This window comes from Triturus cristatus, chromosome 2_2 (assembly GCF_964204655.1).
Source record: "Triturus cristatus chromosome 2_2, aTriCri1.1, whole genome shotgun sequence".
Classification (NCBI taxonomy): domain Eukaryota; kingdom Metazoa; phylum Chordata; class Amphibia; order Caudata; family Salamandridae; genus Triturus; species Triturus cristatus.
Genome location: NC_140582.1, coordinates 1,020,511,787 through 1,020,535,858, shown reverse-complemented (window position 1 = coordinate 1,020,535,858; position 24,072 = coordinate 1,020,511,787). Strand labels below are relative to the sequence as shown.

General features: G+C 44.4%; 1 protein-coding gene across 2 annotated transcripts in view; it reads left to right on the top strand.

Annotated features, from left to right (window-relative positions):
* The window catches only part of ACOX3 (acyl-CoA oxidase 3, pristanoyl), a 409,344-nt gene that overhangs the window by 58,044 nt on the left and 327,228 nt on the right, over positions 1–24,072 (top strand). For both annotated transcript variants that reach the window (XM_085642483.1, XM_085642482.1), the window contains one exon: positions 13,464–13,697. In XM_085642483.1, the coding sequence (XP_085498609.1) occupies positions 13,464–13,697 (234 nt within the window). The remainder of the gene's footprint in view (positions 1–13,463; positions 13,698–24,072) is intronic.

Here is a 24,072-nt window from a genome sequence, read left to right as displayed (position 1 = left end):
TAAGGACTGTAGACTGGCCCAAAGTGCTCTGATTCAGGCCATTAAAACTGGCTCTCCCCTCACGATACGAAAATGTAGATCTGTATATAAAACTGCCCAACTTAAGGCCAAGCAAAACTGGGATGAGGATCGCTGGAGGGATTTATATCAGGCTTGCCATGACCGTAACATGGTCCAATTTTGGCATCTTCTTAAATGGGGTAACTGCCCCTCGGATATTCGCCCCACTAACCAAGTTGAGCCGCAACAGTGGGTTGCGTATTTCGAGGAACAGTTTAAGGTTGGTGATAGGATGGGTAATTATATCACCTGTCCATCTGGTGTTGAAAACCTTTTAGAATTTTCCCCCTGTGAAGTTAAGTTAGTGTTAAGATCCATTAAGAGTGGTAAGGCCCCGGGTCCAGATTGTATCCCTGCTGACTTATTTATTCAGGAGCAAGATGTATGGATCCCGTACTTGACTTTGCTGGCAAATGCCCTCGCGGGTGGTGCTGCTGTCCCTGACTCGTGGCTTGGAGCAGAGATATTGCCGATCTATAAGAAAGGCGATCGCTCTGCCCCAGGCAACTATAGACCTATTAGTCTCATTGACGCAGTACAAAAAATTATAGCCCGTCTTGTACTGGGTCGTATTCAAATCTGGATGACTGATTTTGACGTGCTGTCCCCCCTTCAGGCGGGGTTTCGCTGACATATTGGGACCCTGGACCAAGCATTTAGGGTAGTACTCCTTTATTGGAAGGAAGTTGTTCTGGGGGGTGGCAAGCTTTATGCGGCCTTCGTGGACCTAAGGTCCGCGTTTGACCTTGTGCTGAGGGACAAGCTATGGGAAGCACTTTTGGAGATGGGCATGGCAAAAGAATTGGTTTCCTTCCTGGTTACTATCCACGAAAACACGTATGTCCATGTTCGTTGGGGCAAACCAGGGGAGGTGACGGACAAATTTAAAGTGTCTAAAGGTGTTCGCCAAGGGTGTGTGCTCGCTCCCACATTGTTTTCTTTATTCATTAATAGGGTTATGAACTATTTTTCCAACACTCCTACTGATGCTCCCTCCGTGGCTGGAGTGAAGATTCCCCTACTCATGTTCGCAGATGACACCCTTTTGATCTCGAAGACGAGACAGGGTTTGCAATTAGCCCTGTCTCGCTTTGAGATCTTTTGTTGCGAACATGAGTTGGAAATAAATGTTGGGAAAACCAAGTTTATGGTTTTTCGCGGACCTCGGCGTATTAAGGCGCAGGTGTGTCTGGGTGGTGTCAGTTTGGACCAAACGGCTGTATTTTCCTACTTAGGGGTTACCTTCAGCGAGACATGCAGCTGGTCTTACCAGCTGGATCTTCTCGCTCTTAAACATGCCCAATTAGGTGGAGCTTTGCTGAAAGAGCATAAACACTCCCTAACAAAACCAATAGCTCCCCTAATGAAGATTTATGGCTCCAAGATTCTGCCTGCCATTTTATATGGTGCTGAGATTTGGGGTTTTAGTAACCTGTCCAAGTTGATGACTGCCCAGAATAAATTTCTCCGGTCAGCTATTGGGCTTCCACAATCCACTCCGCGCATTCCCTTATTATACGATCTGGGAATCCAGCCTATAGAGGATTTGGCAGGGTATAGACCCCTGGCGTTTTGGCGTCGCCTGTGGACTACACCCGAACTATCGATCTATGCTAAAGCCCTCTTGGAGGTTAAAGGGCTGGAGGGTTCGCATAGGATACCCTGTTTGTCTGGTATTAAAACCCTGTTGACCGATCTTGGGATGGGTGACCTATGGGCTCACCCAGACACTGTGGTCTTTCCATCAAAAAATGTCCTAAAGGATGCCTATTGGGGCTTTATCAAGAAGAGAAGATGTGCTTCCCTTATAGGGACCTCGATGACTGCTTCATTCCTAGTTTTTAAGGATGAGTCTGTCTACGAAAGTTACTGGGATACCATTTTGAAGTATTTTGATCGTAAACTGTATCACCAGTTTAGAGTGGGCGCCCTACCACTGCGAGGTCTCACCAAAAGCTGGAGTCCTCTTGGTAGCGATAAGTGCCCCTTCTGTGTAGATATGATCGAATCCATGAACCATTTCCTTTTCTGTTGCCCAACTTACCTACTCCCTCGGCGTGTTTGGCTTCGACCTGTTTGCAGACTAATGAGCACTCGCTCTGCACAGGTTGCTAGTAGAATCTTGAAAACAGATACAACAAAACCTGTAGCAATAGGTGTTGCCAAATTTATTAGCTGGGCATGGATCCTTAGGGCACGGAAACTTAAGTCATGATTTGTGTTTATAAGGCTTTAGCTGTTATTAACAAGCACCATATTATGGACTATCAGGTTAATTGGTGTGTCTCTCACTGTATTTTATTATGTCAGTGACTACTTTTGACCTATCAGCATATAATGTAATATTTTAAGCTTTTAGAAGTTTTATCTTGTATTGTAAAATGAATTATTTTTATATGAACTGTTTTTAATATGTGTACAATGTCTTTTATGATGTGAATCGAATAAAGACTTATTGACTGACTGACTGACTGAGTTAATCTACATCCTAAGTGGGGTTACTGGTTTTATGTATAACATTGCCATCAGAGTAAACTTTGTGGCAGGCACGAACACAGCCTTGCCCTGTGGGAGGGCATTCACTTCAACGCGCATTGGCAGAGCAGACACAGCCTCAGGAGCATCACATCCAACTGAATTGCCTCATTTTCCAATCCCTCTTCCCGCTGTTGCTTCGTCCCTCCCTCGTCCCATGCCTGCTTGCCCGGTGCTTTTCCGATTGTCCCAGACCGTTAAAGTCTCCCATAAAAATCAGCTACGTATGCCTGGATATGAAACAATTGAGGTCTGCTGTTTTCCCAAGAACAGAGACTAAACAGATTCCACGTTATACCAAACGCACGTCCAAATACAGCTGAGCGATAACTTCAGAGTGGGCTGGTCAGTTACTTACAAAATCTACAGCACATTTACTTCCGAGGCAACAGTGGGTGATTTGTTCCGGTGAGTGGTGCTCGTAGCTTTTTGGGGCAAGGGATTTTTTTTGCTAACCAATAACACTCTTTGTTGAGAGAAAACCAGCAACTGAGCCACTCCCAGGACAACTCTTTAGCCTGTCAATCACATTAAACTGGCTTTCTAATTGCCATTCCCTGCCTTCACTTATTCAAGTCGATCAGTGTTTTTCATGCATTTAAGTCAGTAAAGATTCTAGCAGAGGAAACAGGATCTAAGTCCCAGGTACGGTATCCTCTCGCTTGGTTTGTGAAGGGTTGCCACGCATGTTTCACGATCGTGGGTGCACTGAGAAACACCTCCTATGTTTCATGTTTGCTGTTTTTTTTTTTTTTTAAAGACGAAGAAAGAGGTCGTCGTTTGGCTTTAACTTCTCTGTCGTGGTGTTCATGTGACATAGTTTCACCTCTCCAGCAGCTTTTGTTTCCAGTCCCCCTCCTGCCACCGTTCGTATTATTTACCCTCTCTGTCCCTCATGTTTCTTATCTATCTATTAGGTTAATGCGGTTATCAGCTTTTGGTGCTTACACTGACCTTGCATCTGCAAGCATCAGTAACAGTTGCACAGTTGTTGCCTCAGCCTGCCAGGCTATCAAACCAGTTAGGCTGAAGGAAGCTTCATAAAAGCATGTACAGCATAGCTAAACCGAGACCTATTGGCCTTGCCAATTCTTTTTTCCCTAGACGCGATATTCGAGCCGTCATCATGAGACTGCGTGGCAGAGGTCTCTGTGGCTCGCTCTGTCTTTTTTCCAGAAATGTGGTTCCTGAAGGCCCTGTTGCAGACAACATATTTGAATATTTACGGATATTTTTAAAGCTGTAGTTGTGCACCTCAATAACATCCTCCATCAATTAACTCCCCTCCACTCCCACTCCAAAAAGCATTATGTAATATCTGACGTCATCAGCAGAGGATTGCGGTCGCGTGAGTTATAGTTGCCTGCACTAACTATAACGGGGGAATTTCATTGGTTTTTTACGAGGGAAATGTCCAGCTAACTATAACATGTGTGAAACCTATGGTTTTTTAAGTGAATTTGCAAGGTTTTTTAAATGCTAATTCCTAACTATAACGTGTGTGAAACCTATGGTTTTTTAAGTGAATATATATATATATATATATATAAAATATAACATATGGGCGGTCGCCAGTGGGTAGTTATAGTTAGGACCTCGTTTCTATTCAAAAAGCGTTTTTCTTTTGCCAATATCTTTGGCGCCGGTTGACGAATCTTCGCAAAATTTTCGAAACTAATGGGGCGCTCCGGTCAGCTCCTGTCTTGAGAGTTTCAGGGTGATTCGTCAAGCGGGGGCCGAGAAAAAAGGGGGATCACAAAATGCGTTTTCCCCATGTTAATTTCCATAGGAAATTTAGACAAAGCTACAGCCTGAACTGCTGAACGGAATTACACCAAATTTGGCAAAAAGGTAGGTCTTGGTTTAGAAAGAGCCCTTTTTTTAAATGGTGTAAATCTGTTCAGTAGAGCAGGCAGAATTTAGAAAAAGAAAAGTTTTGATATCTGAGCACTGAGGAGCGTTCGCAAACCCTCCCGGGCACGAGCTTCACTCTGACTGGCTGCCAACACTCCAATCCAGAAAGCGTTGGCAGCCATCTTGCGACTCTGTAACCGAGTCACAAGAAAAGAGTAAATAAAAAGGTGAAATACCTAGAACGGCTGAATTTCTCTGGTTTTGTACGAGTGAAATGTCCAACTAACTATAACGTCCCTGAAACCTGTGGTTTTTTCAGTGAATTTCTAGTTTTTTTTTAATTTCTAACTATAAAGTGCCTGAAACCTATGTTTTTTTCAGTGGAAATATATATATATCCACCTCCAAAATGTTCGCTCAGAAACCTGAGCCGCTTTCAGTGGTGGGCCATGGCGGGGTAGCGACTCCCAATATCCAGCACCAATCGTCAACACGTTTTCATAAAAACGATGCCATAGCCTCAAAATCTTTCTCAGCGTGATTTTATTATTTACAGCCTTATCACTCCTTGTTCACGAGTAAGAGCGATGTGTACAACACCTTCTTTTAACCAAATCATGTGACACACCAAAATCATAGAAAGTGAAAACAGATTCTTTCGTGTTTGAGAGCTCTCGGAGCTAGGAAGACAATGTAATCAAAAAGCTCACAAGGTGTTAAGGGAATCGAAGAAGAGCATTACAATTATATTTTCCTGCAATGATAAATCATAACTGAACTTAATACGTAATTGTAATTACATCTATTACAAAAGTATATAAATATTAGCTGCAAGTGCTCATGACTTAACGTTGCAAATTAATAACTACAAAACTTATCATATTGGCAATTCATTATGCCCAACATTTTCCGTTGGGAGCAGTAAAAATTTATCTCCATTCGTGTGTGAACATGGAATTATACGGGCTCAATTATCTTAATGATCACGTTCGTAAAAGTCTCTCACACCCCAGTGGGCAGGTGGTGAATTGTAACTGAACCTAACAAATATCAGTCAGTCCTGTATTGTGCAAAAACCTCATTTGTACGTGCCAAAGTTCATTCTTTTCGTAGTGCCCGAAGCACACTTACTCAAACCCCAGTGGGTTGATAGCAGCTGTCCACTCTACTCATCAATGTCTTTACTTCCACACTCGTGTCCCCACTTCGCACACCTTATCAATTTCAATCATGTCGTATCCGACTCTCCGTTCGAACCACACCAAAGACCTGTGAAACATAATAAATATAGAAATAGGTGAGATTATTTGTTTTATAAACATTTGTTGTTTACATTCGCTACAATTGTTAAATAGAAGAAGTGACGGTTAAAAACGATCATAAAAGCTTTAGTCCAACATTTTAACAGTCAAGCTTGTTCAAGAATAATTAAAGGCATAAAATATAGCCCTTAACCTAAGTGTACTGACAGCCCTTCATCTCCATTGTGTCCCTCTGGTTGCATGGTGTGATATTTAATAATCATTCTGGATTTGAGTCGCCTCAATTCCTGGATTCTGTCACCCCCCCTGTCTCTAATGGGGACATTGTCTAGGACACAAAAGGACAATTTAGTATTATTCTGGTTGTGGTAGGCCGCAAAGTGCCTTGCAATGGGGTATTATTTTCATTGTTTTTTATGGCCCTCAGATGTTTCAATACACGTTTCTTGGCTTTGTGTATGGTACTACCAATGTAGTATTTGTTGCAGGGGCATCTGAGGGCATAAACCACATATTCCGTGTTACACGTGTAGTGTCTTAGGATTTTAAAAGGTTTTGTTTGGTGTGACAGTCTGACCTCTTTACAATTAGTACTGTACTTGCAGGCTTTACATTTGCCACATGTGTAGAACCCTTCTACTGTACTTGATTTAGGAATGGTGGTGGTAAGCGTTCTGCAGACACTGTCTTTGAGAGACTTAGCTTTGCGGTAGGTTATTTGAGGATAATCTTCAACACATTTGGCTAAGTCTTTGTCTAATTTCAATATTTCCGAATATCTCTTAAGTGCTGTTCTAACTTCACTAGATCGTGTATTGAAAGTCGTGATAAACCTGACGTTGGTTACTGGTTCACCTGTCATCTGTGTCTTTAGTTTTGTTTTCTTATCATTGAGCAGCTTGCTTCTTTCTCTTTTGTCAACTTCTAAGCAAGCATCATTAATGCATTTTGTAGTATAACCTCTTGCTCTGAAACAATCACACATGATTCGCTTCTCTTTCTCATAACCAGTTGTAGTGCTACAGTTTCGCTTAGCTCCAAGGAGCTCACCCAACGGGATACTTTTGATAAGACTTCCCGGAGGGCAGCTTTCGGCATGTAAAAGACCATTTCCTGTAGTCCCTTTTCTAAAGAGTGCAGTCGTAAGTCTATTGTCTCTTACCATGACAGTCAAATCCAAAAATGCAATACTTTCGCCATTCACATGGCTGGTAAATGTAAGATTCAATGTATTCACATTTAATGTTTTCACAAATTCATCAGCTTCTTCTGCACTGCCATCCCAGACACAGAATATATCCTCTATATATCTTGCCCAGGCCTTGACCTTCGTTTTATACTGATCAAGGTTGCTGACTACTTGCTCCTTCCACCAGCCCAGGTACAAACCTGCAAAGCTGGGGGCGAAGCAAGTACCCATCGCAGTGCCAAGTGTTTGACGATATATCTGTCCATCAAAGAGAAAGAAATTCTGTGTTAGGCATGTCAGGATCATCTCCAGTAACATTTCAGTGTGGAACAAAAACGACAAAGACCTGTGTCTTAGAAAGTGTCTGCATGCTTTAATACCTAGTTCATGGGGAATGCTGGTATATAAGCTATTTATATCTAAGCTCATGAGTAGCCAACCAGTGTGCCAGTCAATCGTTTCAATTAATCGTAAGAAATGCCCTGAATCTTTAGGGTATGATGGGAGCGATTGTACCAATGGCTGCAGGTAATAATCAACATACCTAAAGGTATTTTCCGAACAACTCCCCCTAGAAGATATGATCGGTCTCCCAGGGGGGTTGATTTTGTCATTATGCAATTTGGGTAAGAGATAAAGGGCAGGTAATTTGGGGTACTTGCATTTGAGAAAATTAAACTCTTCTTGTTCTAATAGGCCCCTCTCTTTCCACTCATTTAATTTATCTTGATGGCTTTTGTTTGCTGTATCATATTTGTTCTTTGTACTTTTTTCGTATCTGGTCACATCCTGTACCTGATGCAGCCCTTCCTTCAAGTATGCTTCCTTAGACAAAATAACAACGTTGCCTCTCTTGTCTGACTTTTTAATCACCATGTTAGTATCTTTTTTAAGTGTTTGTATTGCCTCTTTCTGTGCTTTTATTTTTTACAAATTTCCTCTGTTTGGATAGTTTGTGTAATTCATTAACAACTCCCTTTTCAAACATGTCAGGGCTTCATTAGCTATTTGTGGTAAAAAGATTGATTTTGGCCTAAGGCCGCTATCATAGTTGAGATCCAGTTTAATGTTATCCTTAATTAAATTAAGAATCGGGTCTTGATTTGTTTCTGGGTCACCAGTCAGATCATGATGCATGTGTAACATGTCTATTTCCCCTATCTGTATTTCACTTTGTGATTCAATGGTATTGGAGACTGTCTCCTTAGTTTTTTTTTTTAACAACAAACTTTATTGTTTTGTACAGTGCAAGGGTCAATCAAGAAAGGCGACTTCGTAATAGTGTGAAACACATAAGCCCCTTCACTGCAATTTCCTCCCACTTCCCTGGTCTGCAAACATCAGACCCCTAACCCCCCCCCTCCCTTCCCAACTCATGCCCACACCCTCTTCTTCCTCATTGCACAACATGACAATTACCACAATGCTGTAGGGTTTAGACACCTCCTTGACACAGCAAGCGAGTCATGCTACGTGGTTCTCAGCAATCTTTCTATGGGGTCTCCCATATCGGGCTGTTCCAACAACGCCAGGTCTATACCTCTATATGTAGCCCATCTGGACCATATTTTCCCATGTTTCGCTGGGCACCCCCGGGCCTGAAAGACCGCGATTTCCGCAATCATACAGCGGTCCAACGCCTTCTTCCAAGGAGACAGTCTAGGGGGAGAATCATCCTTCCAGTGCTGGGCCACATCCCGTTTGGCCAAGGTGAGACCTAGAAACAATAAGTTCGCTTATACCTATTCCCTCCTATGTCCTCAGTACTATGGAGTAAGATCAAACGGAGTTCTAAGGGAAGGGTCCAGGCCAGTACCTCACTCAAACAATTCACCACCCCCTGCCAAAAGACCTGTACCGCCCCACACGTCCACACTGTATGTAAGAACGTTCGTTCCTCAGCACGGCAGCGCAAGCAGGCCTGGGACTGGATCACCTGGCTCCTTAGTTTTAGTTGCATACCATTTCCTTAATTTAAGTTTTCGAGTAAATTGAAAAAGGTCTATTCTGCTCTGCGTATAATCAAAATTGGCTGAAGGACAAAATAAAAGACCATATGACAGTACCTCAATTTCAATTTCACTGAGTTCACGTATTGATAAATTAACCACAGTTTTCGTGTCCCTCATTTTTGTTGTTTCTTTTGTCCCCTTGTTCTGGTTCCCACTGGACTTGTAATTTCTTCTCTTATTGAGCCGCTTGATCTTCCGTCTCCTCTGCCTCCTCTTCCACGACCTCTTGACCCGCTGGCACCCACTTTGTTCTGTGTTGCCATTCTCCCTTGGGCCATCATTGAGATTTATTTTAAAATGAATTCTTTTGGTCCCATTTTGGCAGGGCTCTTCGCCACCTCTATCACAGTCATTGTACTGGTCGTCCCCGCTTGAGGATCGCTGGTTGAAGGTTCACATGAGCTGGTTGCGTTGGAGGTTATATCTAGTGTTACTTCTCAATTCGTGAGATTAGTGCGTAAGTGGTCATATCTTTTGGCAAATGTTAACACTTGACCCTTTTCATAGTCCACTTGATCACGTAAATATTTTCTTTGTTTCTTCTCTTTGATTTCATTTTCAATTTTTTCAAGTTTTTGTTCCATTTTATTCATGTCGTTTTCAAATTCATCACTCTCGCAAGCCAGCTTCAATTTTTTTGTAATTTCCTCTATTTCAATTGTGATCCTCGCGCATTCTTTTTCAGTGTATTTGACCAATAACTGTAGCATCACGGTTTGTAGACCATTCATCCACTTGGTCAGGGTCGCTGAATGTAGGTGTGATGAAAACCCTAAGGCCTCTTGGTACACGGCCAGCCTCAATATATTTACGAAGTGTTGTCGCTTCCCACCATTTATTTTGCTCTATTTTGAGCAACTTCCACAATTTATTCCAGAGTGCTTTTTTGGTGGTTCCGCTGTCACCAGTTTCGCTGGTCTTAGGTTGTTCGTCATTAAACGTACCCAACTGTTTGTCAAACATTTTACTCGCCGCCTCACTTCTTTTCTCATTTTTCGATGAGGCCATTGTCAATAACAAAAATTATTGCGCTGTAGCATGCGCCCACGCTGAGAGGAAAAACGGAGGACAGAATCCTTACGTTCGTCCTTCGTATCCACTTGCCCCCCGTTTGCAAAATAGTTTGACCGGTGTTTTTTGAACAACAAACATGCATTGCTCACTCACCAGTGGCGGCGTTTCGCGGATCCTTCACTTCACGTTTGTTCGGAAGTTATGTCTGCGTTTGCCTTCACAATCAGAGCAACTCGAGTTATTTTCCAGTATAGCACAGGGGCGGGCAGGGGTTAATCATGAATTAGATCCATCTCCAAAATGCTCGCTCAGAAACCTGAGCCGCTTTCAGTGGCGGGCCATGGCGGGGTAGCGACTCCCAATATCCAGCAACCAATCGTCAACACGTATTCACAAAAACGATGCCACGGCCTCAAAATCTATATATATATATATATATATATATATTACCTACTGGCGGTCGCCAGTAGGTAGTTATAGTTAGGACCACGTTTCCATAGGAAAACCTCAACATTCTATTTTGAATAACTTTGGCGCCGGTCGACGAATCCTCGCAAATTTCTCAAAATAGGTGGGGCGCTACGCTCCGCTCCTACCCTGAAAGTCTCGGGGGGGTTCGTCAAGCGGGGGCTGAGATAAAAGGGGGGTCCCAAAACGCGTTTTTCCCATGCATTTTTCCATAGGACCTTTAGAACGAGCTACAGCCCGAACGGCTGAACAGAATTACTAGAAATTTGGCAGAGAGGTAGTCCTCAGGTCAAGGAAGTGCCTTTTGTAGGTTTGGTGTAAATCTGTTCAGTAGATCCTGAGAAAATAGCCTTTAAATCAATATATATATCTGTGGAAGCTTACGGTGCGCTTACCGTGCGCTTACGGTAAGCTTACGGTAAGCTTACGGTACGCGTACGGTGGCGTGCGCGAGCGCGATTCTGATTGGCTGTTAGATCTTAGTAAACATTCGAATCGGTCGAAACCAGGAAGCGGCGGCCGCCATTTTCTCTCTCGAACTGTCAGGGGGGTGAATAAAAAAGGTGGATAATGTGAAAAGGGGGCAGGCTCGACAGTTCCTGACCCCCTAGCCTTGGTCAGGGGCTCCCAGAAGGACCCTCAAGGGCAAAAATAAATATATATATATATATGTGTATGTATGTATAAGGCGGAGGAGGGGCAAGAGACTACTTTACTGGGAGTGGTCACTGAAACATCTTCATATCGTTTGACCCCCAGGGAGAATGAGAAGCCTATGAAACTGGCACTGAAGAAAGCTATCTTAGGCTGAAAGGCGTCTGCAAAGCGTTTCATGGACTTCAGATATCGCGCACAAGAAAAGCAATAAAGCCACTTAAATTATACCCCAGAGCTGTGTCGCACTCTTTACTTACCTGGGAAAGAGTTTTGGTCTTCATGTTTTACCAGCAAGCAGGCTCTGGCTAGCGCATGCTCTCTCGGTTAGGAACAACGCGGGAAGCCGGCACACATTGGACTTTGCATCGAACTGCAACACGTTGCCCACCCAGCAGTTCCAATTACCATTCGGGATCTACGTCTGCATGGGGAGAGAGGAGGCAACACTGATTGCCTGATAGGGGGACTACTAGTGGCCTAAACCTGTCCAGGTAACTGCGGCGGTGTGGGGTCCATCAGCCAAATCAATTGGGACATCACATGGTGTTTGGAAGGCCTAATTACTGAATGGGCTTCAACAGAGGACTTATAGTACCAGAATGTGGTTGCCTGACAGGGTGAGCACGAGGCGCCTGTACATCTTTAAGGCGGAGGAGGGGCAAAAGACTACTTTACTGGGAGTGGTCACTGCAACATCTTCATATCGTTTGACCCCCGGGAGAATGAGAAGCCTATGAAACTGGCACTGAAGAAAGCTATTTGAGGCTGAAACGCGTCTGCCAAGCGTTTCGTGGACTTCAGATATCTCGCACAAGAAAAGCAATAAAGCCACAGTGGGTGCCAACATGTGCTGTCGACTCATTAACAGTTTATTACCCATGTGGGTTGTGCAAGTGGAAAAAATGCTTGTTGTGCCCATACCTTGACCTGCAAAAGCGGGCTTTCACTCATCTTGGGGCCAGTTGACTAGTGCCGCAGGTCCGCCTTCAAGCAGCAGGGCGTCCTCTCGGTTAGGCGTACCGCAACACATCCAACAAAAGTTTTTGCCCCGTTGAAGACGCCACACAGCGAAGGTTTGTTACTTCTGAGTCGACAGCACATGGAGGCACCCACTGTGGTTTGATTGTGGGAACCACAAGTACCAGAATGCAATACTGCACATGCCCACTGGAGCGTGGCTGGGCGTATTATTTAATTGGTTGCCAAATAACCTCTGTGACTCTCGCTACCTGCCAGTGACCAAGGACGATGTTGCGTCTGAAACGCGTATGGCTATCGAAAATGATGGAAGAAGGGAGCTGCTTGTCTGTGCAACCTGTAAATAAAATGAAGTAACAAACATTTCGCTGTGTGGCGTCTTCACCTGGGCAAAAATGTTTGTTGGATATATATATATAGATATATATATCTACATATATCTATCTTTTGGAGTTGAAAACAAATTAACCTTTTATTTCTGGGTTAGCTCCTCATTTCCCTTGTTGGTTTCTTCTGATATATGTTGACATATTATCTGGGGCTGAGAATAGGGCAGCCAGCCTTTAATCCACATGCTTGAGTTCTGTGAGCATTAGCACACCATTCATCTTATAAGATAGTGATAATGTAAAGCAAAGTTTTTATTTTTCTTTCTTCTGTGCTGTACCTTTGAATCAAACAAAATTACCAGAAAATCCCAGGATGCAACTTTTTCTTACTTATCATATAACCTAGGGTAGCTGCAGGTAAAGCTTCTTTGATTAAGTGTGATGTGCTGTAATACCACACTCAACATTACTGGGTTGTCTATACCTCTGATATGTTCATGTGCTTGTGCTATTAGCTTGTGGAGTAACAATGCCCTCTTTTACAGATGAGTGAAGGGGATGGAGTTTTAGTAAAATCTTGTAGTATCTAGGCTGAGGTAGTAACCTTGATTGGTTCTACCAATGAGTACCTAGTTGTATGTCATAGATTTAACAAAGCAACAAATACATACGACTTGGTTTCTTAAATAATGAAGCTATCCCACCATGCCACTGCCTAGAGCAACTCCTAATTCTTTTAGGTGGGTTTGATGGGAAGGTGTTCTCACCTCTCCATGTATGGGAGTACACCCACAAGAAAACATAAACAAGGCCTACTTGTATTTTAATCCACATGTACTTATTTCTTACACCTCCAAGAACTTTCAGATAAGTTGTCATTTGTTTGGCATTTTACACCTCTTTCTTATGGTTGCATTTAAGTGTTAATATTTTCAGCTCAGTAGCATGGGCCTCTTGTTCCTTCATTACATCACTCATCCCCCATTCCCATCCGCCTCACTGAATAAAGTAGAAGCAGTAATTAACTCATGTTGGATCACCAGTAGCTGTGACCTATTGTGCACCCCCATTATGTTCTGTTTTTAATTTTAATTTTTCTTTATAGAACAAAATCTTCTCAGCTCTAGAAAGCGATCCTGTTTTTGCTCAGCACTCTGGTAAAGACTTATCGTTGGAGCAGTACCGTGAACTCACATTTTTGCAATGCAAAAGGGTGTTCGAATACAATTTCTTGACAATGGATGAGATGATGGAGCAGCCGTTAAAAATGTGTGCCCTGCTAAACTGCCTTGGCATGTACGATTGGTCTTTGGGAGCCAAGCATATGCTAAATACACAGGTAAGTGATTGTGAAATCTGTATTTTGTATTGATGTGATCGTCGTATTCGGATCTCTGCTTGTAGTACTGGTACTTATAATAGCATCAGGCTCTTAATTATGTCTCTTCAATCAGCTACACATTCCCAAATGTCATATTTTTGTACATTGCTTACCATTGGGTTTTTGCCTTTTTCTTGTTGATTTAAATGTTGTCACATGAGACAAATGTAGCAGAAGTCCATAAAACGATTGTCACAATATCTCACGATTCAGTCATATGCCTTAAAGCCCAGGCATCGTGATTCCAAAGCCATCATCATAGGGACCAGAACTTCTCTTCACACTTGTTTACGAGAATTTGGAAATACTTACCTAAATGGCTTCATAAGAGGAGGTTAAGTGACTGTTTTCTAATATGATTGATTTGGTGAGATGGCGGAATTGCTGTGTGTGTGTCATCTGCTAATATGTGGTAAATTACAAAGCCTACTCCCACTATCTTCTATACCCATGAAGAATCTATTTTTCAGCCTGATGTATATATTGTTTTAAATTTGTTCATGTAGTGACTTTTTGGCAGGAAACCAAAAGTACATACCTTTTCTGCTTCAAACGTTTTTGATATCATTCAGTTTGTATCATAAATGAAAATATTTTTTTAATGTATTTTAAATGTATTCTATGGTTACATTTGTCTTACCTGATAAATAAGAATGAGTTCTTGTACGTGAATTGCTGACTTTCCTGTGGCTTTACATAGTTCTTAGACTACACCTTATGGTTTGAAGTACAGTGATTCCATTAAGGTTATTTTAGTGCTATATTCACTTCACATACTCAGTGTGATTAGGACCCATTGGGAGATGCATAACTCCTGCAGCTTACTTGAACAGCCACTATGCTTAGGGTCTTAAACCTCTCTTTCCAGCAACCGTCTGCATGGCTAGTGTACAGTGTTTATATTGCATATTATAGTACAACAAGGGCACCCAAGTTAGGTTGACCCTTGTTGTTCAAAATAATTGATTCCCAGACCGTTGTTGTTCAAAATATATATTGCATGTCTCAACTACCTTCCTTCTAAAAAAAAGTATTTTCACTGTCCATATATTATGTTTACTCTGAGCCATCGTTAAATGTTAGATTCTCTGGGTCACAAATTTTTACTGTGCGCACAACATTTGCCAAAGCTGCTTGCCAGGGTCTCTTTTAGGTTGAGCCTAGGCTAGGCTTTTACTGATTCTTGAAGACATGTTATATGCACTTTGTGGGCTTACAGCCGGCCCATTGCCTTTTTATGCGTTACTCCAATTGTCCTTTAAAAAGGCTTGCTTGCTAATAGTTAATCCTTCCTGTTTGTCCCTCCTTTTTAGGTCTCGTCTACGCAGCGCTCAAGCGCTGCTTAGAGAGACCTCTTGGCATCGCTCAGCACTTTTGCTAAAACTCGTGCATGTTTGCACTGCTCTCTATGGGCACTCGTGCACGTTTGGCGTTTCCCTTGCGGGAGCGAGCAGCGGTGCCATCTGTTAGCAATTATCGCGCCTTGCTGCTTGCTCCCGCAAAGGAAACGCAAGCCATGCCCTTAGCGTCTACAGGCGCGGGCGCGCAGGGGCCATATGCTTGCTTCTTGTTTTACTTATAGCGCGTGCACGCGTACCACTCGTTTAAATATGCTTTCTGCCGAGTTTACAGCTGTTCAGCGCCAATTCGACAGAGTTGCCACCCTTTGTGTGATCTCTTAAGCTCCCTGCGCTTGCCTCTTGTACCCAAACCGTACAAACCAAACCGTGCGCCTGCGCCCCCGACTGCTTCAACGTGACCTGGAAGGGGCCAGTGTGCGGGCTGGACGGAAAGACCTACAAGGACGAGTGTTCCCTGCTCAAGGCCCGCTGCAAGAGGCAGCTCGAGCTGGAAGTGCAGTACCAGGGCAAGTGCAAAAGTAGGTGAACCCTGTGCATGACTTCATCGGCTCGATGGGTGTGGGGTTACATTGTAGCGCTATTGACCTGCTGCTGAACGTTATACTGCTGTGAGGTACAGTGGAGGGCCAGTTAGGGACTTTGTCGGATGCTCTGGTTAGTGTCAGCCAGGAGCGTTCTTTAGTTGTCAATGAGTTGCATAGTGTAGCGCTGATGAGGTGAACTATGCAGCCCTAATGACGCGCATTGTGTAGCGCCTGGGAGGAAAATTATATAGCGCCAATGAGGTACACTGTTTAATGCAAGTGAGACTCGCTGGTTAGTGTCCTGGAGGTACACTGCATGGGGCCGGTGTGGTGCATTACATTGTACCAATGAAGTGCATTGTGTTGTGGAATCAAAGTGCCAACGTGGTGCAGTGAGTAGTGTCAATGAAGTTCAGTGTATAGTGTCATTGAGGTTCGGAGTGTGGTACCATCGCAGTGCACCGTGTGCTATCCATCATGTACATTGATGCAGCACCAGTGAGGTGGTTTCTGAAGTGCCAATGGGCTGTTGGCCACCCACATAGTGCCGGTGAGGTACATTGTGTGTACCGTAGGTGAACTGTATACATCCAATGGGGCGCAAGGTGTACTTTCAGGTAGTGCACTGCATACTTAAAAAGCACTATGTGGCCAGCACAACAGAATAACAAGCATTGGCATAGCCAATAGGTCTCGCCTTTGGGACCTGCTGCATAACTAAATACTTATATGGTACCAAAGGCGAGACCTATTGGCTATGCCAATGCTTGTTGTGCTTTGTTTCCTCCCACAGAGCACCGCCCAATTAATGGTATCTTTACACTTTGGTGTTTATATGTTCGTTTTGGGGAATTCTTTTTTTCTTTGTTTCCAACTCATGTTTGTCATTGCTTGTTTAACTTGTTGCTCGTGTTTTGTTTCCTCCGTCCTCTCGCCCCTCTGCGCCGTTCTTGCTTGCACATACAACCACCCTTCCTCTGTCTATTTATTGTTGCTTCCCACAGCATTAGCCCTGCACCCCTCGTCGTTGCTTCTTTTGCATTGCACAGCAGCACATCATGGATTAAGAAACAAGCATTTACAATGCAATGGTCTCGGCATTGGTAAAGTTAGAGCTATTGGCATTGCTCATGACATTATTTTTGTTTATGTTTTTGTTTTTAAAACATTTAACCCCTTCCATGCTCATGACGGAACGATTCCGTCATGAGCATCGGATGAGCTGTGCTCATGACGGAACCGTTCCGTCATGGCCCCGCCCGCGCTCGAACCCTTCAGCACCGCGGGGGAATCCGCGCAGCGCTGAAGGGGTTAAAGAAACGGCATTGTTATTTACAATGTCAATAGCTTAATCACTCTCAAATGCGAGACCTATTGCATTTGCACCCACACACAGACTGATTAAGCTATTGACATTGTAAATAACAATGCCGTTTCTTTACATGTTTTAAAAACAAAAACATAAACAAAAAAAATGTCATGAGCAATGCCAATAGCTCTAACTTTAACAATGCCGAGACCGTTGCATTGTAAATGCTTGTTCGCTAGCCGAGACCTAAAAACTAAATAAAACATGTTCCGCAGAGGAAAATACAAGCAGCCTTCATTTTGTGTTCAGGCAGTGTTCTTGAGTGTGTACAGTTTTCCCCTTTCAGATGGTTGTGAAATCTATGATGGGGTTTAGTGGATATGTCACCTGTATGATTAAGAAGACCTGTGTTGTTATCCTGGCTTTCCTCACTTGACAGGATTGTGGGATCCTACGCATGACTAACCCATCCTGTTACTACGGTGGTGCTGTATGGGAATCACAACCCTTCCTGTTGCCCCGTGTGCAGCGCCTCTTCTGTGTTCCGGTCTTGGCACAGACATGCCTCTCGTAATAAATCACTCATGCATACATCAGTGCTAGTGTGCTCCTCGCAGATGCATTCTCTCAATTATTTACATTTTCACCTACCACTTGCTCTGTGATGTATCCTGGGGGTGTATCCATCCCTCCATACGTGATTAACATAATTCCGAACGAGAACCCATTAGTCACATCACACTAAATCACCATTTCACCTTCCACAATAAACACCCTCCCAGTCTGCAGGCAATAATAAAAGACAAGCATTTACAATGCAATGGTCTCGGCATTGGTAAAGTTAGAGCTATTGGCATTGCTCATGACATTATTTATGTTTATGTTTTTGTTTTTAAAACATTTAACCCCTTCCATGCTCATGACGGAACGATTCCGTCATGAGCATCGGATGAGCTGTGCTCATGACGGAACCGTTCCGTCATGGCCCCGCCCGCGCTCGAACCCTTCAGCACCGCGGGGGAATCCGCGCAGCGCTGAAGGGGTTAAAGAAACGGCATTGTTATTTACAATGTCAATAGCTTAATCACTCTCAAATGCGAGACCTATTGCATTTGCACCCACACACAGAGCCACCTACACACACACTGATTAAGCTATTGACATTGTAAATAACAATGCCGTTTCTTTACATGTTTTAAAAACAAAAACATAAACAAAAAAAATGTCATGAGCAATGCCAATAGCTCTAACTTTAACAATGCCGAGACCGTTGCATTGTAAATGCTTGTTCGCTAGCCGAGACCTAAAAACTAAATAAAACATGTTCCGCAGAGGAAAATACAAGCAGCCTTCATTTTGTGTTCAGGCAGTGTTCTTGAGTGTGTACAGTTTTCCCCTTTCAGATGGTTGTGAAATCTATGATGGGGTTTAGTGGATATGTCACCTGTATGATTAAGAAGACCTGTGTTGTTATCCTGGCTTTCCTCACTTGACAGGATTGTGGGATCCTACGCATGACTAACCCATCCTGTTACTACGGTGGTGCTGTATGGGAATCACAACCCTTCCTGTTGCCCCGTGTGCAGCGCCTCTTCTGTGTTCCGGTCTTGGCACAGACATGCCTCTCGTAATAAATCACTCATGCATACATCAGTGCTAGTGTGCTCCTCGCAGATGCATTCTCTCAATTATTTACATTTTCACCTACCACTTGCTCTGTGATTTATCCTGGGGGTGTATCCATCCCTCCATACGTGATTAACATAATTCCGAACGAGAACCCATTAGTCACATCACACTAAATCACCATTTCACCTTCCACAATAAACACCCTCCCAGTCTGCAGGCAATAATAAAAGAAAAACTACAGAGGAACCAGGCGAAGACACAGAGATAAGGGCCGTGCGCGCACACAGTTGACTCCTGTCTCCCAATAATGCAGAGAAAAGCCTCGTGAAGTGTGCGGCATTTAATGTCAGAAGCCATTGGTCTTCCGCTAGACTGGCCTCTCCGAGTCCTCACTCCGGAGCAGGTCCTGTGAAGCGAGAGCACGGAGCAAGGGGGCGTGTCTCACCCTTCAAAGACAGAGCTGGAGTCTGCCCACCCCTCCTCCGACTACATATACACATCTTTGCCATTCACTCGACGCTGACAGCGGAAGCATGCTACAATTACTTAAATTACGCTGCACTCCGCTATTATGCTCTAATTCAAATATCACTTGTGTCATTATCACTGCTGAGGCAAGCGTCAAAATAACTGAAGTATGTGCAGAAATTTACTTTTGTAGAGTTTGTGCACTTTGCAGAAATTACCCCACTGGTAAAGTATATCAGGAAAAAAATTTTTTGCGGATTATGTTCATGCATACATTTTTTAGGGGGTGCGAGAACTTTTATTTTGCTGAGAGATTTTCCATATGGAAAGCTTACTTTGTGGTCATTTTACATACCTTTTCCTTTTAACAATGCCATCCTGGCGAGATTATATTACATGCATTTATTTATTCGAATTTTCTAAGCATGCAAAGGTTTAAAAATATATACATATAAAATTTGCGAGAACAAGCCCATAGTCTAAACGTGCTACAGGATCATATACACGCTTTGTCAGGGGTAACAGCTACATAAATGCAATTTAAACAAAACATACATAACTATATACAAAAGAAATAAACACCAAATAAAACGCTGTGACGGCCAATGGAAAAGATATGTCTGCCAGTCAGGTGCGCAACACCCATTGGACTCACAGGGCTTCAGCCCCCCCCCCCCCCCCCCCACCCCCCGTCGTGTGTGGCAGCCCGGGATGAGACCGCTTCCCGGGCAGACACAAAGCCGGGCCCGAGCACTTCACAGGTCTTTAACAGACCATTTGCATGTTAATGAGGCCTCGCTGTTTCACCCCTTCTCAGAGCCCCTGCATCTCCACTCTGCCTAGATTCAGTCCCCCCACCCCCGAAATCAGCGCCACTCTGCCTACTGTTTAAAGATTCAGCCCCCCCCCGAAATTTTTGCTTAGCCCCCCCCCCGAAATTTGGCTCTAGTTGCGCCTCTGCTGCCAGTCATGTTTTTAATCTGTGCAATGACGTAGCAAGTGCACCACAGGACCCCAGGCGAGCATGTTATAATGACCTCTCTACCCACAGTTTGGGAGTTAAAAACAAGTATAATGGAGGTCCACTGACTGCAACTGATACTCGGTTAGTAGCTAAGCCTCTGATTTCCCGAGTCAACCTGTAAATACGCAGGAACTGTCTGTAGAGCTCTCAAGCTACTAGTTTGGGCAGTCCAGGAATTTTCATAGAATTCTGGGATTTGAAGTCCTGGCTGGGTAATGGGTTATACAGGACTACAGATAAAAGAAAAGCATGCAACTAAAAAACCCGAAATGCATGAGCTACTCACGCATGGAACTGGACAGCCCACAGCTGCCGGTAATGCCTTCTTATCCGTGTCCTTCCCGCAGGTCTCCTGCGAAGACTACGACGTGGAGAGCAGAGAGGGGAAGGGGAAAGGACGTTAGAGAGATACATGGTGGTGGGGACAGTAGAGAGCAGTCACCAGGAAGAGGCGTGAGGGGGGCCGAGGGGTGCATGGAGTGGAGAGGGTGAAAATACTGGGCAAGCATGAGGGCGAGGAGCGAGAGAGGAATGTGCCGATTTTTAGAGCATTACATAGACTGGGCTTGGTCTACTGTTCTGTTGGAGACAGATGTAATTGGCTTATGGCCTTTACCGTTATCATGTTGGATGTTGTTAAAATTTACCCTACTAGGAGTTATTTCCCCGTTATCATATAGGACCATTTTCTGTAAAGATTCTATTCAACAGGAATCAGCCCCCTCTCAAACTCTGTCCCTCCATCACTCAAAAAATGTTCTTTCTCTCTATCATTCGCGCTCTCTGATTCTCATATTCTCCCTTTGTGGTTCTCTATCACTCGCTCTCCGCCTTCTCGCCCCTTAAAGGCCCAAGCGTTCTCACAAACACCATTTATCGGGACTATATTTTAGCCCGTGCTTTTCTGGGCGCCTAGAGACGAGCCAGTCTGCAGGGAACGCTGTGTAAGGAAATTCACGCGCCTACATGTATGTCCTTAATCCGATATGTTTAGAGTTTATTATCACGCCATCGGCGTTCACGGTGCCAAGAATGTCCCCGCAAGCACCCCAATGCCCCTCCTTCGTCTCCTCTGGCAGAACTGGAAACACCCAGGGTGTCAGTACAGGAAGACATCAACAATAGCCCTGCGCCCCGCGTGCAGGCATGAGTCACAGCCCGGGAAGGACTCGAAAGATCACAAGAAAAGAACAAAAGCCTGGGAGAAAAAGGGAATGTTGAGCGGAGAGGAGAAAGGGAGAAAAATTACAGAGGTCCATGCTCGCCAAGTATTAGTCAACTAATTACAAAGGCTGCTTTGCGCTTAGAAACCTCGTCTCTGGATGATGTTAAACGGCGGGACCCTTTTAAAACGAAAGCCCTTTCTGACATGGAACAAATGTTTTAAAATTACCAAAGCATCGGAGGAGGGGGGGGGGTTGACGCCCCAGTCTTAGTTATTCAACACTATCAATCCGTGGTCCATGCTCGCCAAGTATTAGTCAACTAATTACAAAGGCTGCTTTTGAATTAAAAAGTGGAAACATACACGTTTGCATCTGTAGAAACGGCATTTCTAAATCGGCGTGCAATTACCTCAAAACGAATTTGACACCACAGAGAAAGGAGACATCCTGCTAACAAACACACCACCGCCTTTCTCCGAGGCACAGCGAAAATGCCTCGGAGAAAGGGAGCCTCATTTTCGGATCTGGGGGCGTGTTTTGCTGTTGTCTCCTCCCTGAGACTTCTCGCAAAAAACACGCCCCCCGATCCGAAAAAGACGGGGCTTCAACGGAGTGACTGGACCTCTTCTCCAGTGGCTGGCCAGCATTTAAGAGGCCAGCCAATGGAGAACAGGAGCGAAGAGGGGCGGGTGCAAGCCCCTCTTCTCAATGACATTAAATCTCCGGACTTCCGGTCTGCCGACCGGATGGTCCCGAGACCTAAAAAAGGGCTATGATGTGGTCAACGCTGGCATCGTCATAGCACTTTTTTTTTCACTTTAAGCCATGTTATTTTGTGAATTTTCTTGTTTTCCCCCTTTTGGTGATTGCGTCATAGTGCTTTTTGATTCTTTACTTTGACATGTTGCACAGCTGTATAATATGGCTAAAACACTTTGACAAACACCTCAACTCCTGTACATAGACCATACATAGCAGAGACCCATGGCTTTGCCAATGCTTGTTATTCTTTCCTAAAGCTGTGATATATACATCATACAGTGATAACATCTCCCTATCCAGGCTCCACGTGAGGCTGTAGCGCTGGACATGAAAGCATCTCAAAGGCTTTGTATTTAGGACGTCCATAGAGAAGCACGTGAACGGCCTGTTATGACGTATGCGGAAGAGGGAGTTCGTGCTGGCTCTAAGTCTGCCAGCTGACAAGAGGGCTGTCAGGAACCAGGGTATGGAGAAATCTATCCACTGAGAGACCAGAGATTCATTTCAAGCCAGAAACCTGCTAAATACCTGGGGAATCTGCCGCTATCCACCGGAGCAGCTTGGTGCCTTTGGTTTCTTCGCGCCTGCAGCAGCATTTCGTTCCCGCCGTCGCACCTCACAGCGACTGCAGTGTGGAACTACATCCCCCACGATCCCCTGGGACCGGACCAGGAAACACGCCATCAGCGCGCCCAGAGGCGCTACATAACGCACCCTGACCCCCGCGTCGCGGGTAGCGTATGGGAGGCGCCGGGAGAAGCCCGGGACAAGGGCGGGACCGTCTGTGGCCGTCCGGGGCCGACGGAGGCCGGGCTGGGCTACGTCCCATACACCTTGAAGCGAGCACCAGGGGCTGAGCCTGCAACAGAGGTATTTTGCATCGCCTGTGTATTGTGACATTTGTAGTTTGCAATCTGACAGTGGACACAGGCACTGGGGAGAAACTCTGGCATGTACTGAATTTGTGGCCTGTTGGTCATTGAACACCCGGCCGGACTATACGTTGACACTAATATAGAAGGTTGCGGTGCGTTACAGCCATAATATTTGCCTGATTTATAGTTTAACCCTATAAACAGGGGGACTGAAGAAGATATATAAGATCGGGTTACCATGGTTAAAAACAAGATTGCTAAAACGAGGGCAGGGGGAGGAGTTAAAGGGACATTGGATGCCTTTATTACTAGAGCTGAATCAGTATTAATACATGAAATCCAATTGGCTGAGCGCAGATTGTCCCTGGACCCCCAATTAGCAACAAAAAGATCCTCGTTGGGCAATATAGCATCTTGCGTAACGCCTGGTGCTCCGGCAGATTCAAATAAGTCTATTTCGGAGCAGTATACCCAAGCTGATATTATCAATTTACCATTAATTACAGTCCATAACTTACAGGGCGATATAACAAGTCCAGACAGGATAGGGTCACTAAATGATAACCAAGGCGCTGCATTCAGCCCACAGGATAGAGAAAGCTTACAGCTAATAATATCACAGGGAGCGAGGAAGGGGGGAGCCATAAGGGAGGAGCCCACCAATCACCAAGTAGAAGCTGAGACTGACCTGGAACAGAGCTTGGGGGAAGATGTAACCACACGCACAAAAACCCAAAAAATAGGAACGGGGTCCTCAGCGGGGGGTGGCTCAAAATGTTGTACGCGCTCCAACACAGCTAGTCGGAAGGGAGCTGCCAAACCATTTAAAGGCAGTATTAAAAACTTGGAGAAAACAGGGTGCCTTAGATGTTGCCATGAAAACGGACCATGTGGGACCCAACAAATTATAATAGAGCTAGAAAATAAAATGGAACTGCTTATACAGCGTTTGCTAGAGCCAGTAATGGCGAAAATAACAAATATGGAAGGGACTATAAACAAACTTGCGTCCCGAACTCAGCCACAACAGGTTAGAGACCCCGGGCAGGAGAGGGAGGAGGGTAGTACAGTGTTGAATTGTAAAAACAAGGAGCCAGCTAAAAGGGGAGGCGAACAAGTAGGGCGTAGTAAAGTAGCACAGGGAGCTAATACTGGTAATATGGGGAATAAGAACTGGAATGGGGAAACCCGGGATGATTCTGACACTCAACCTGA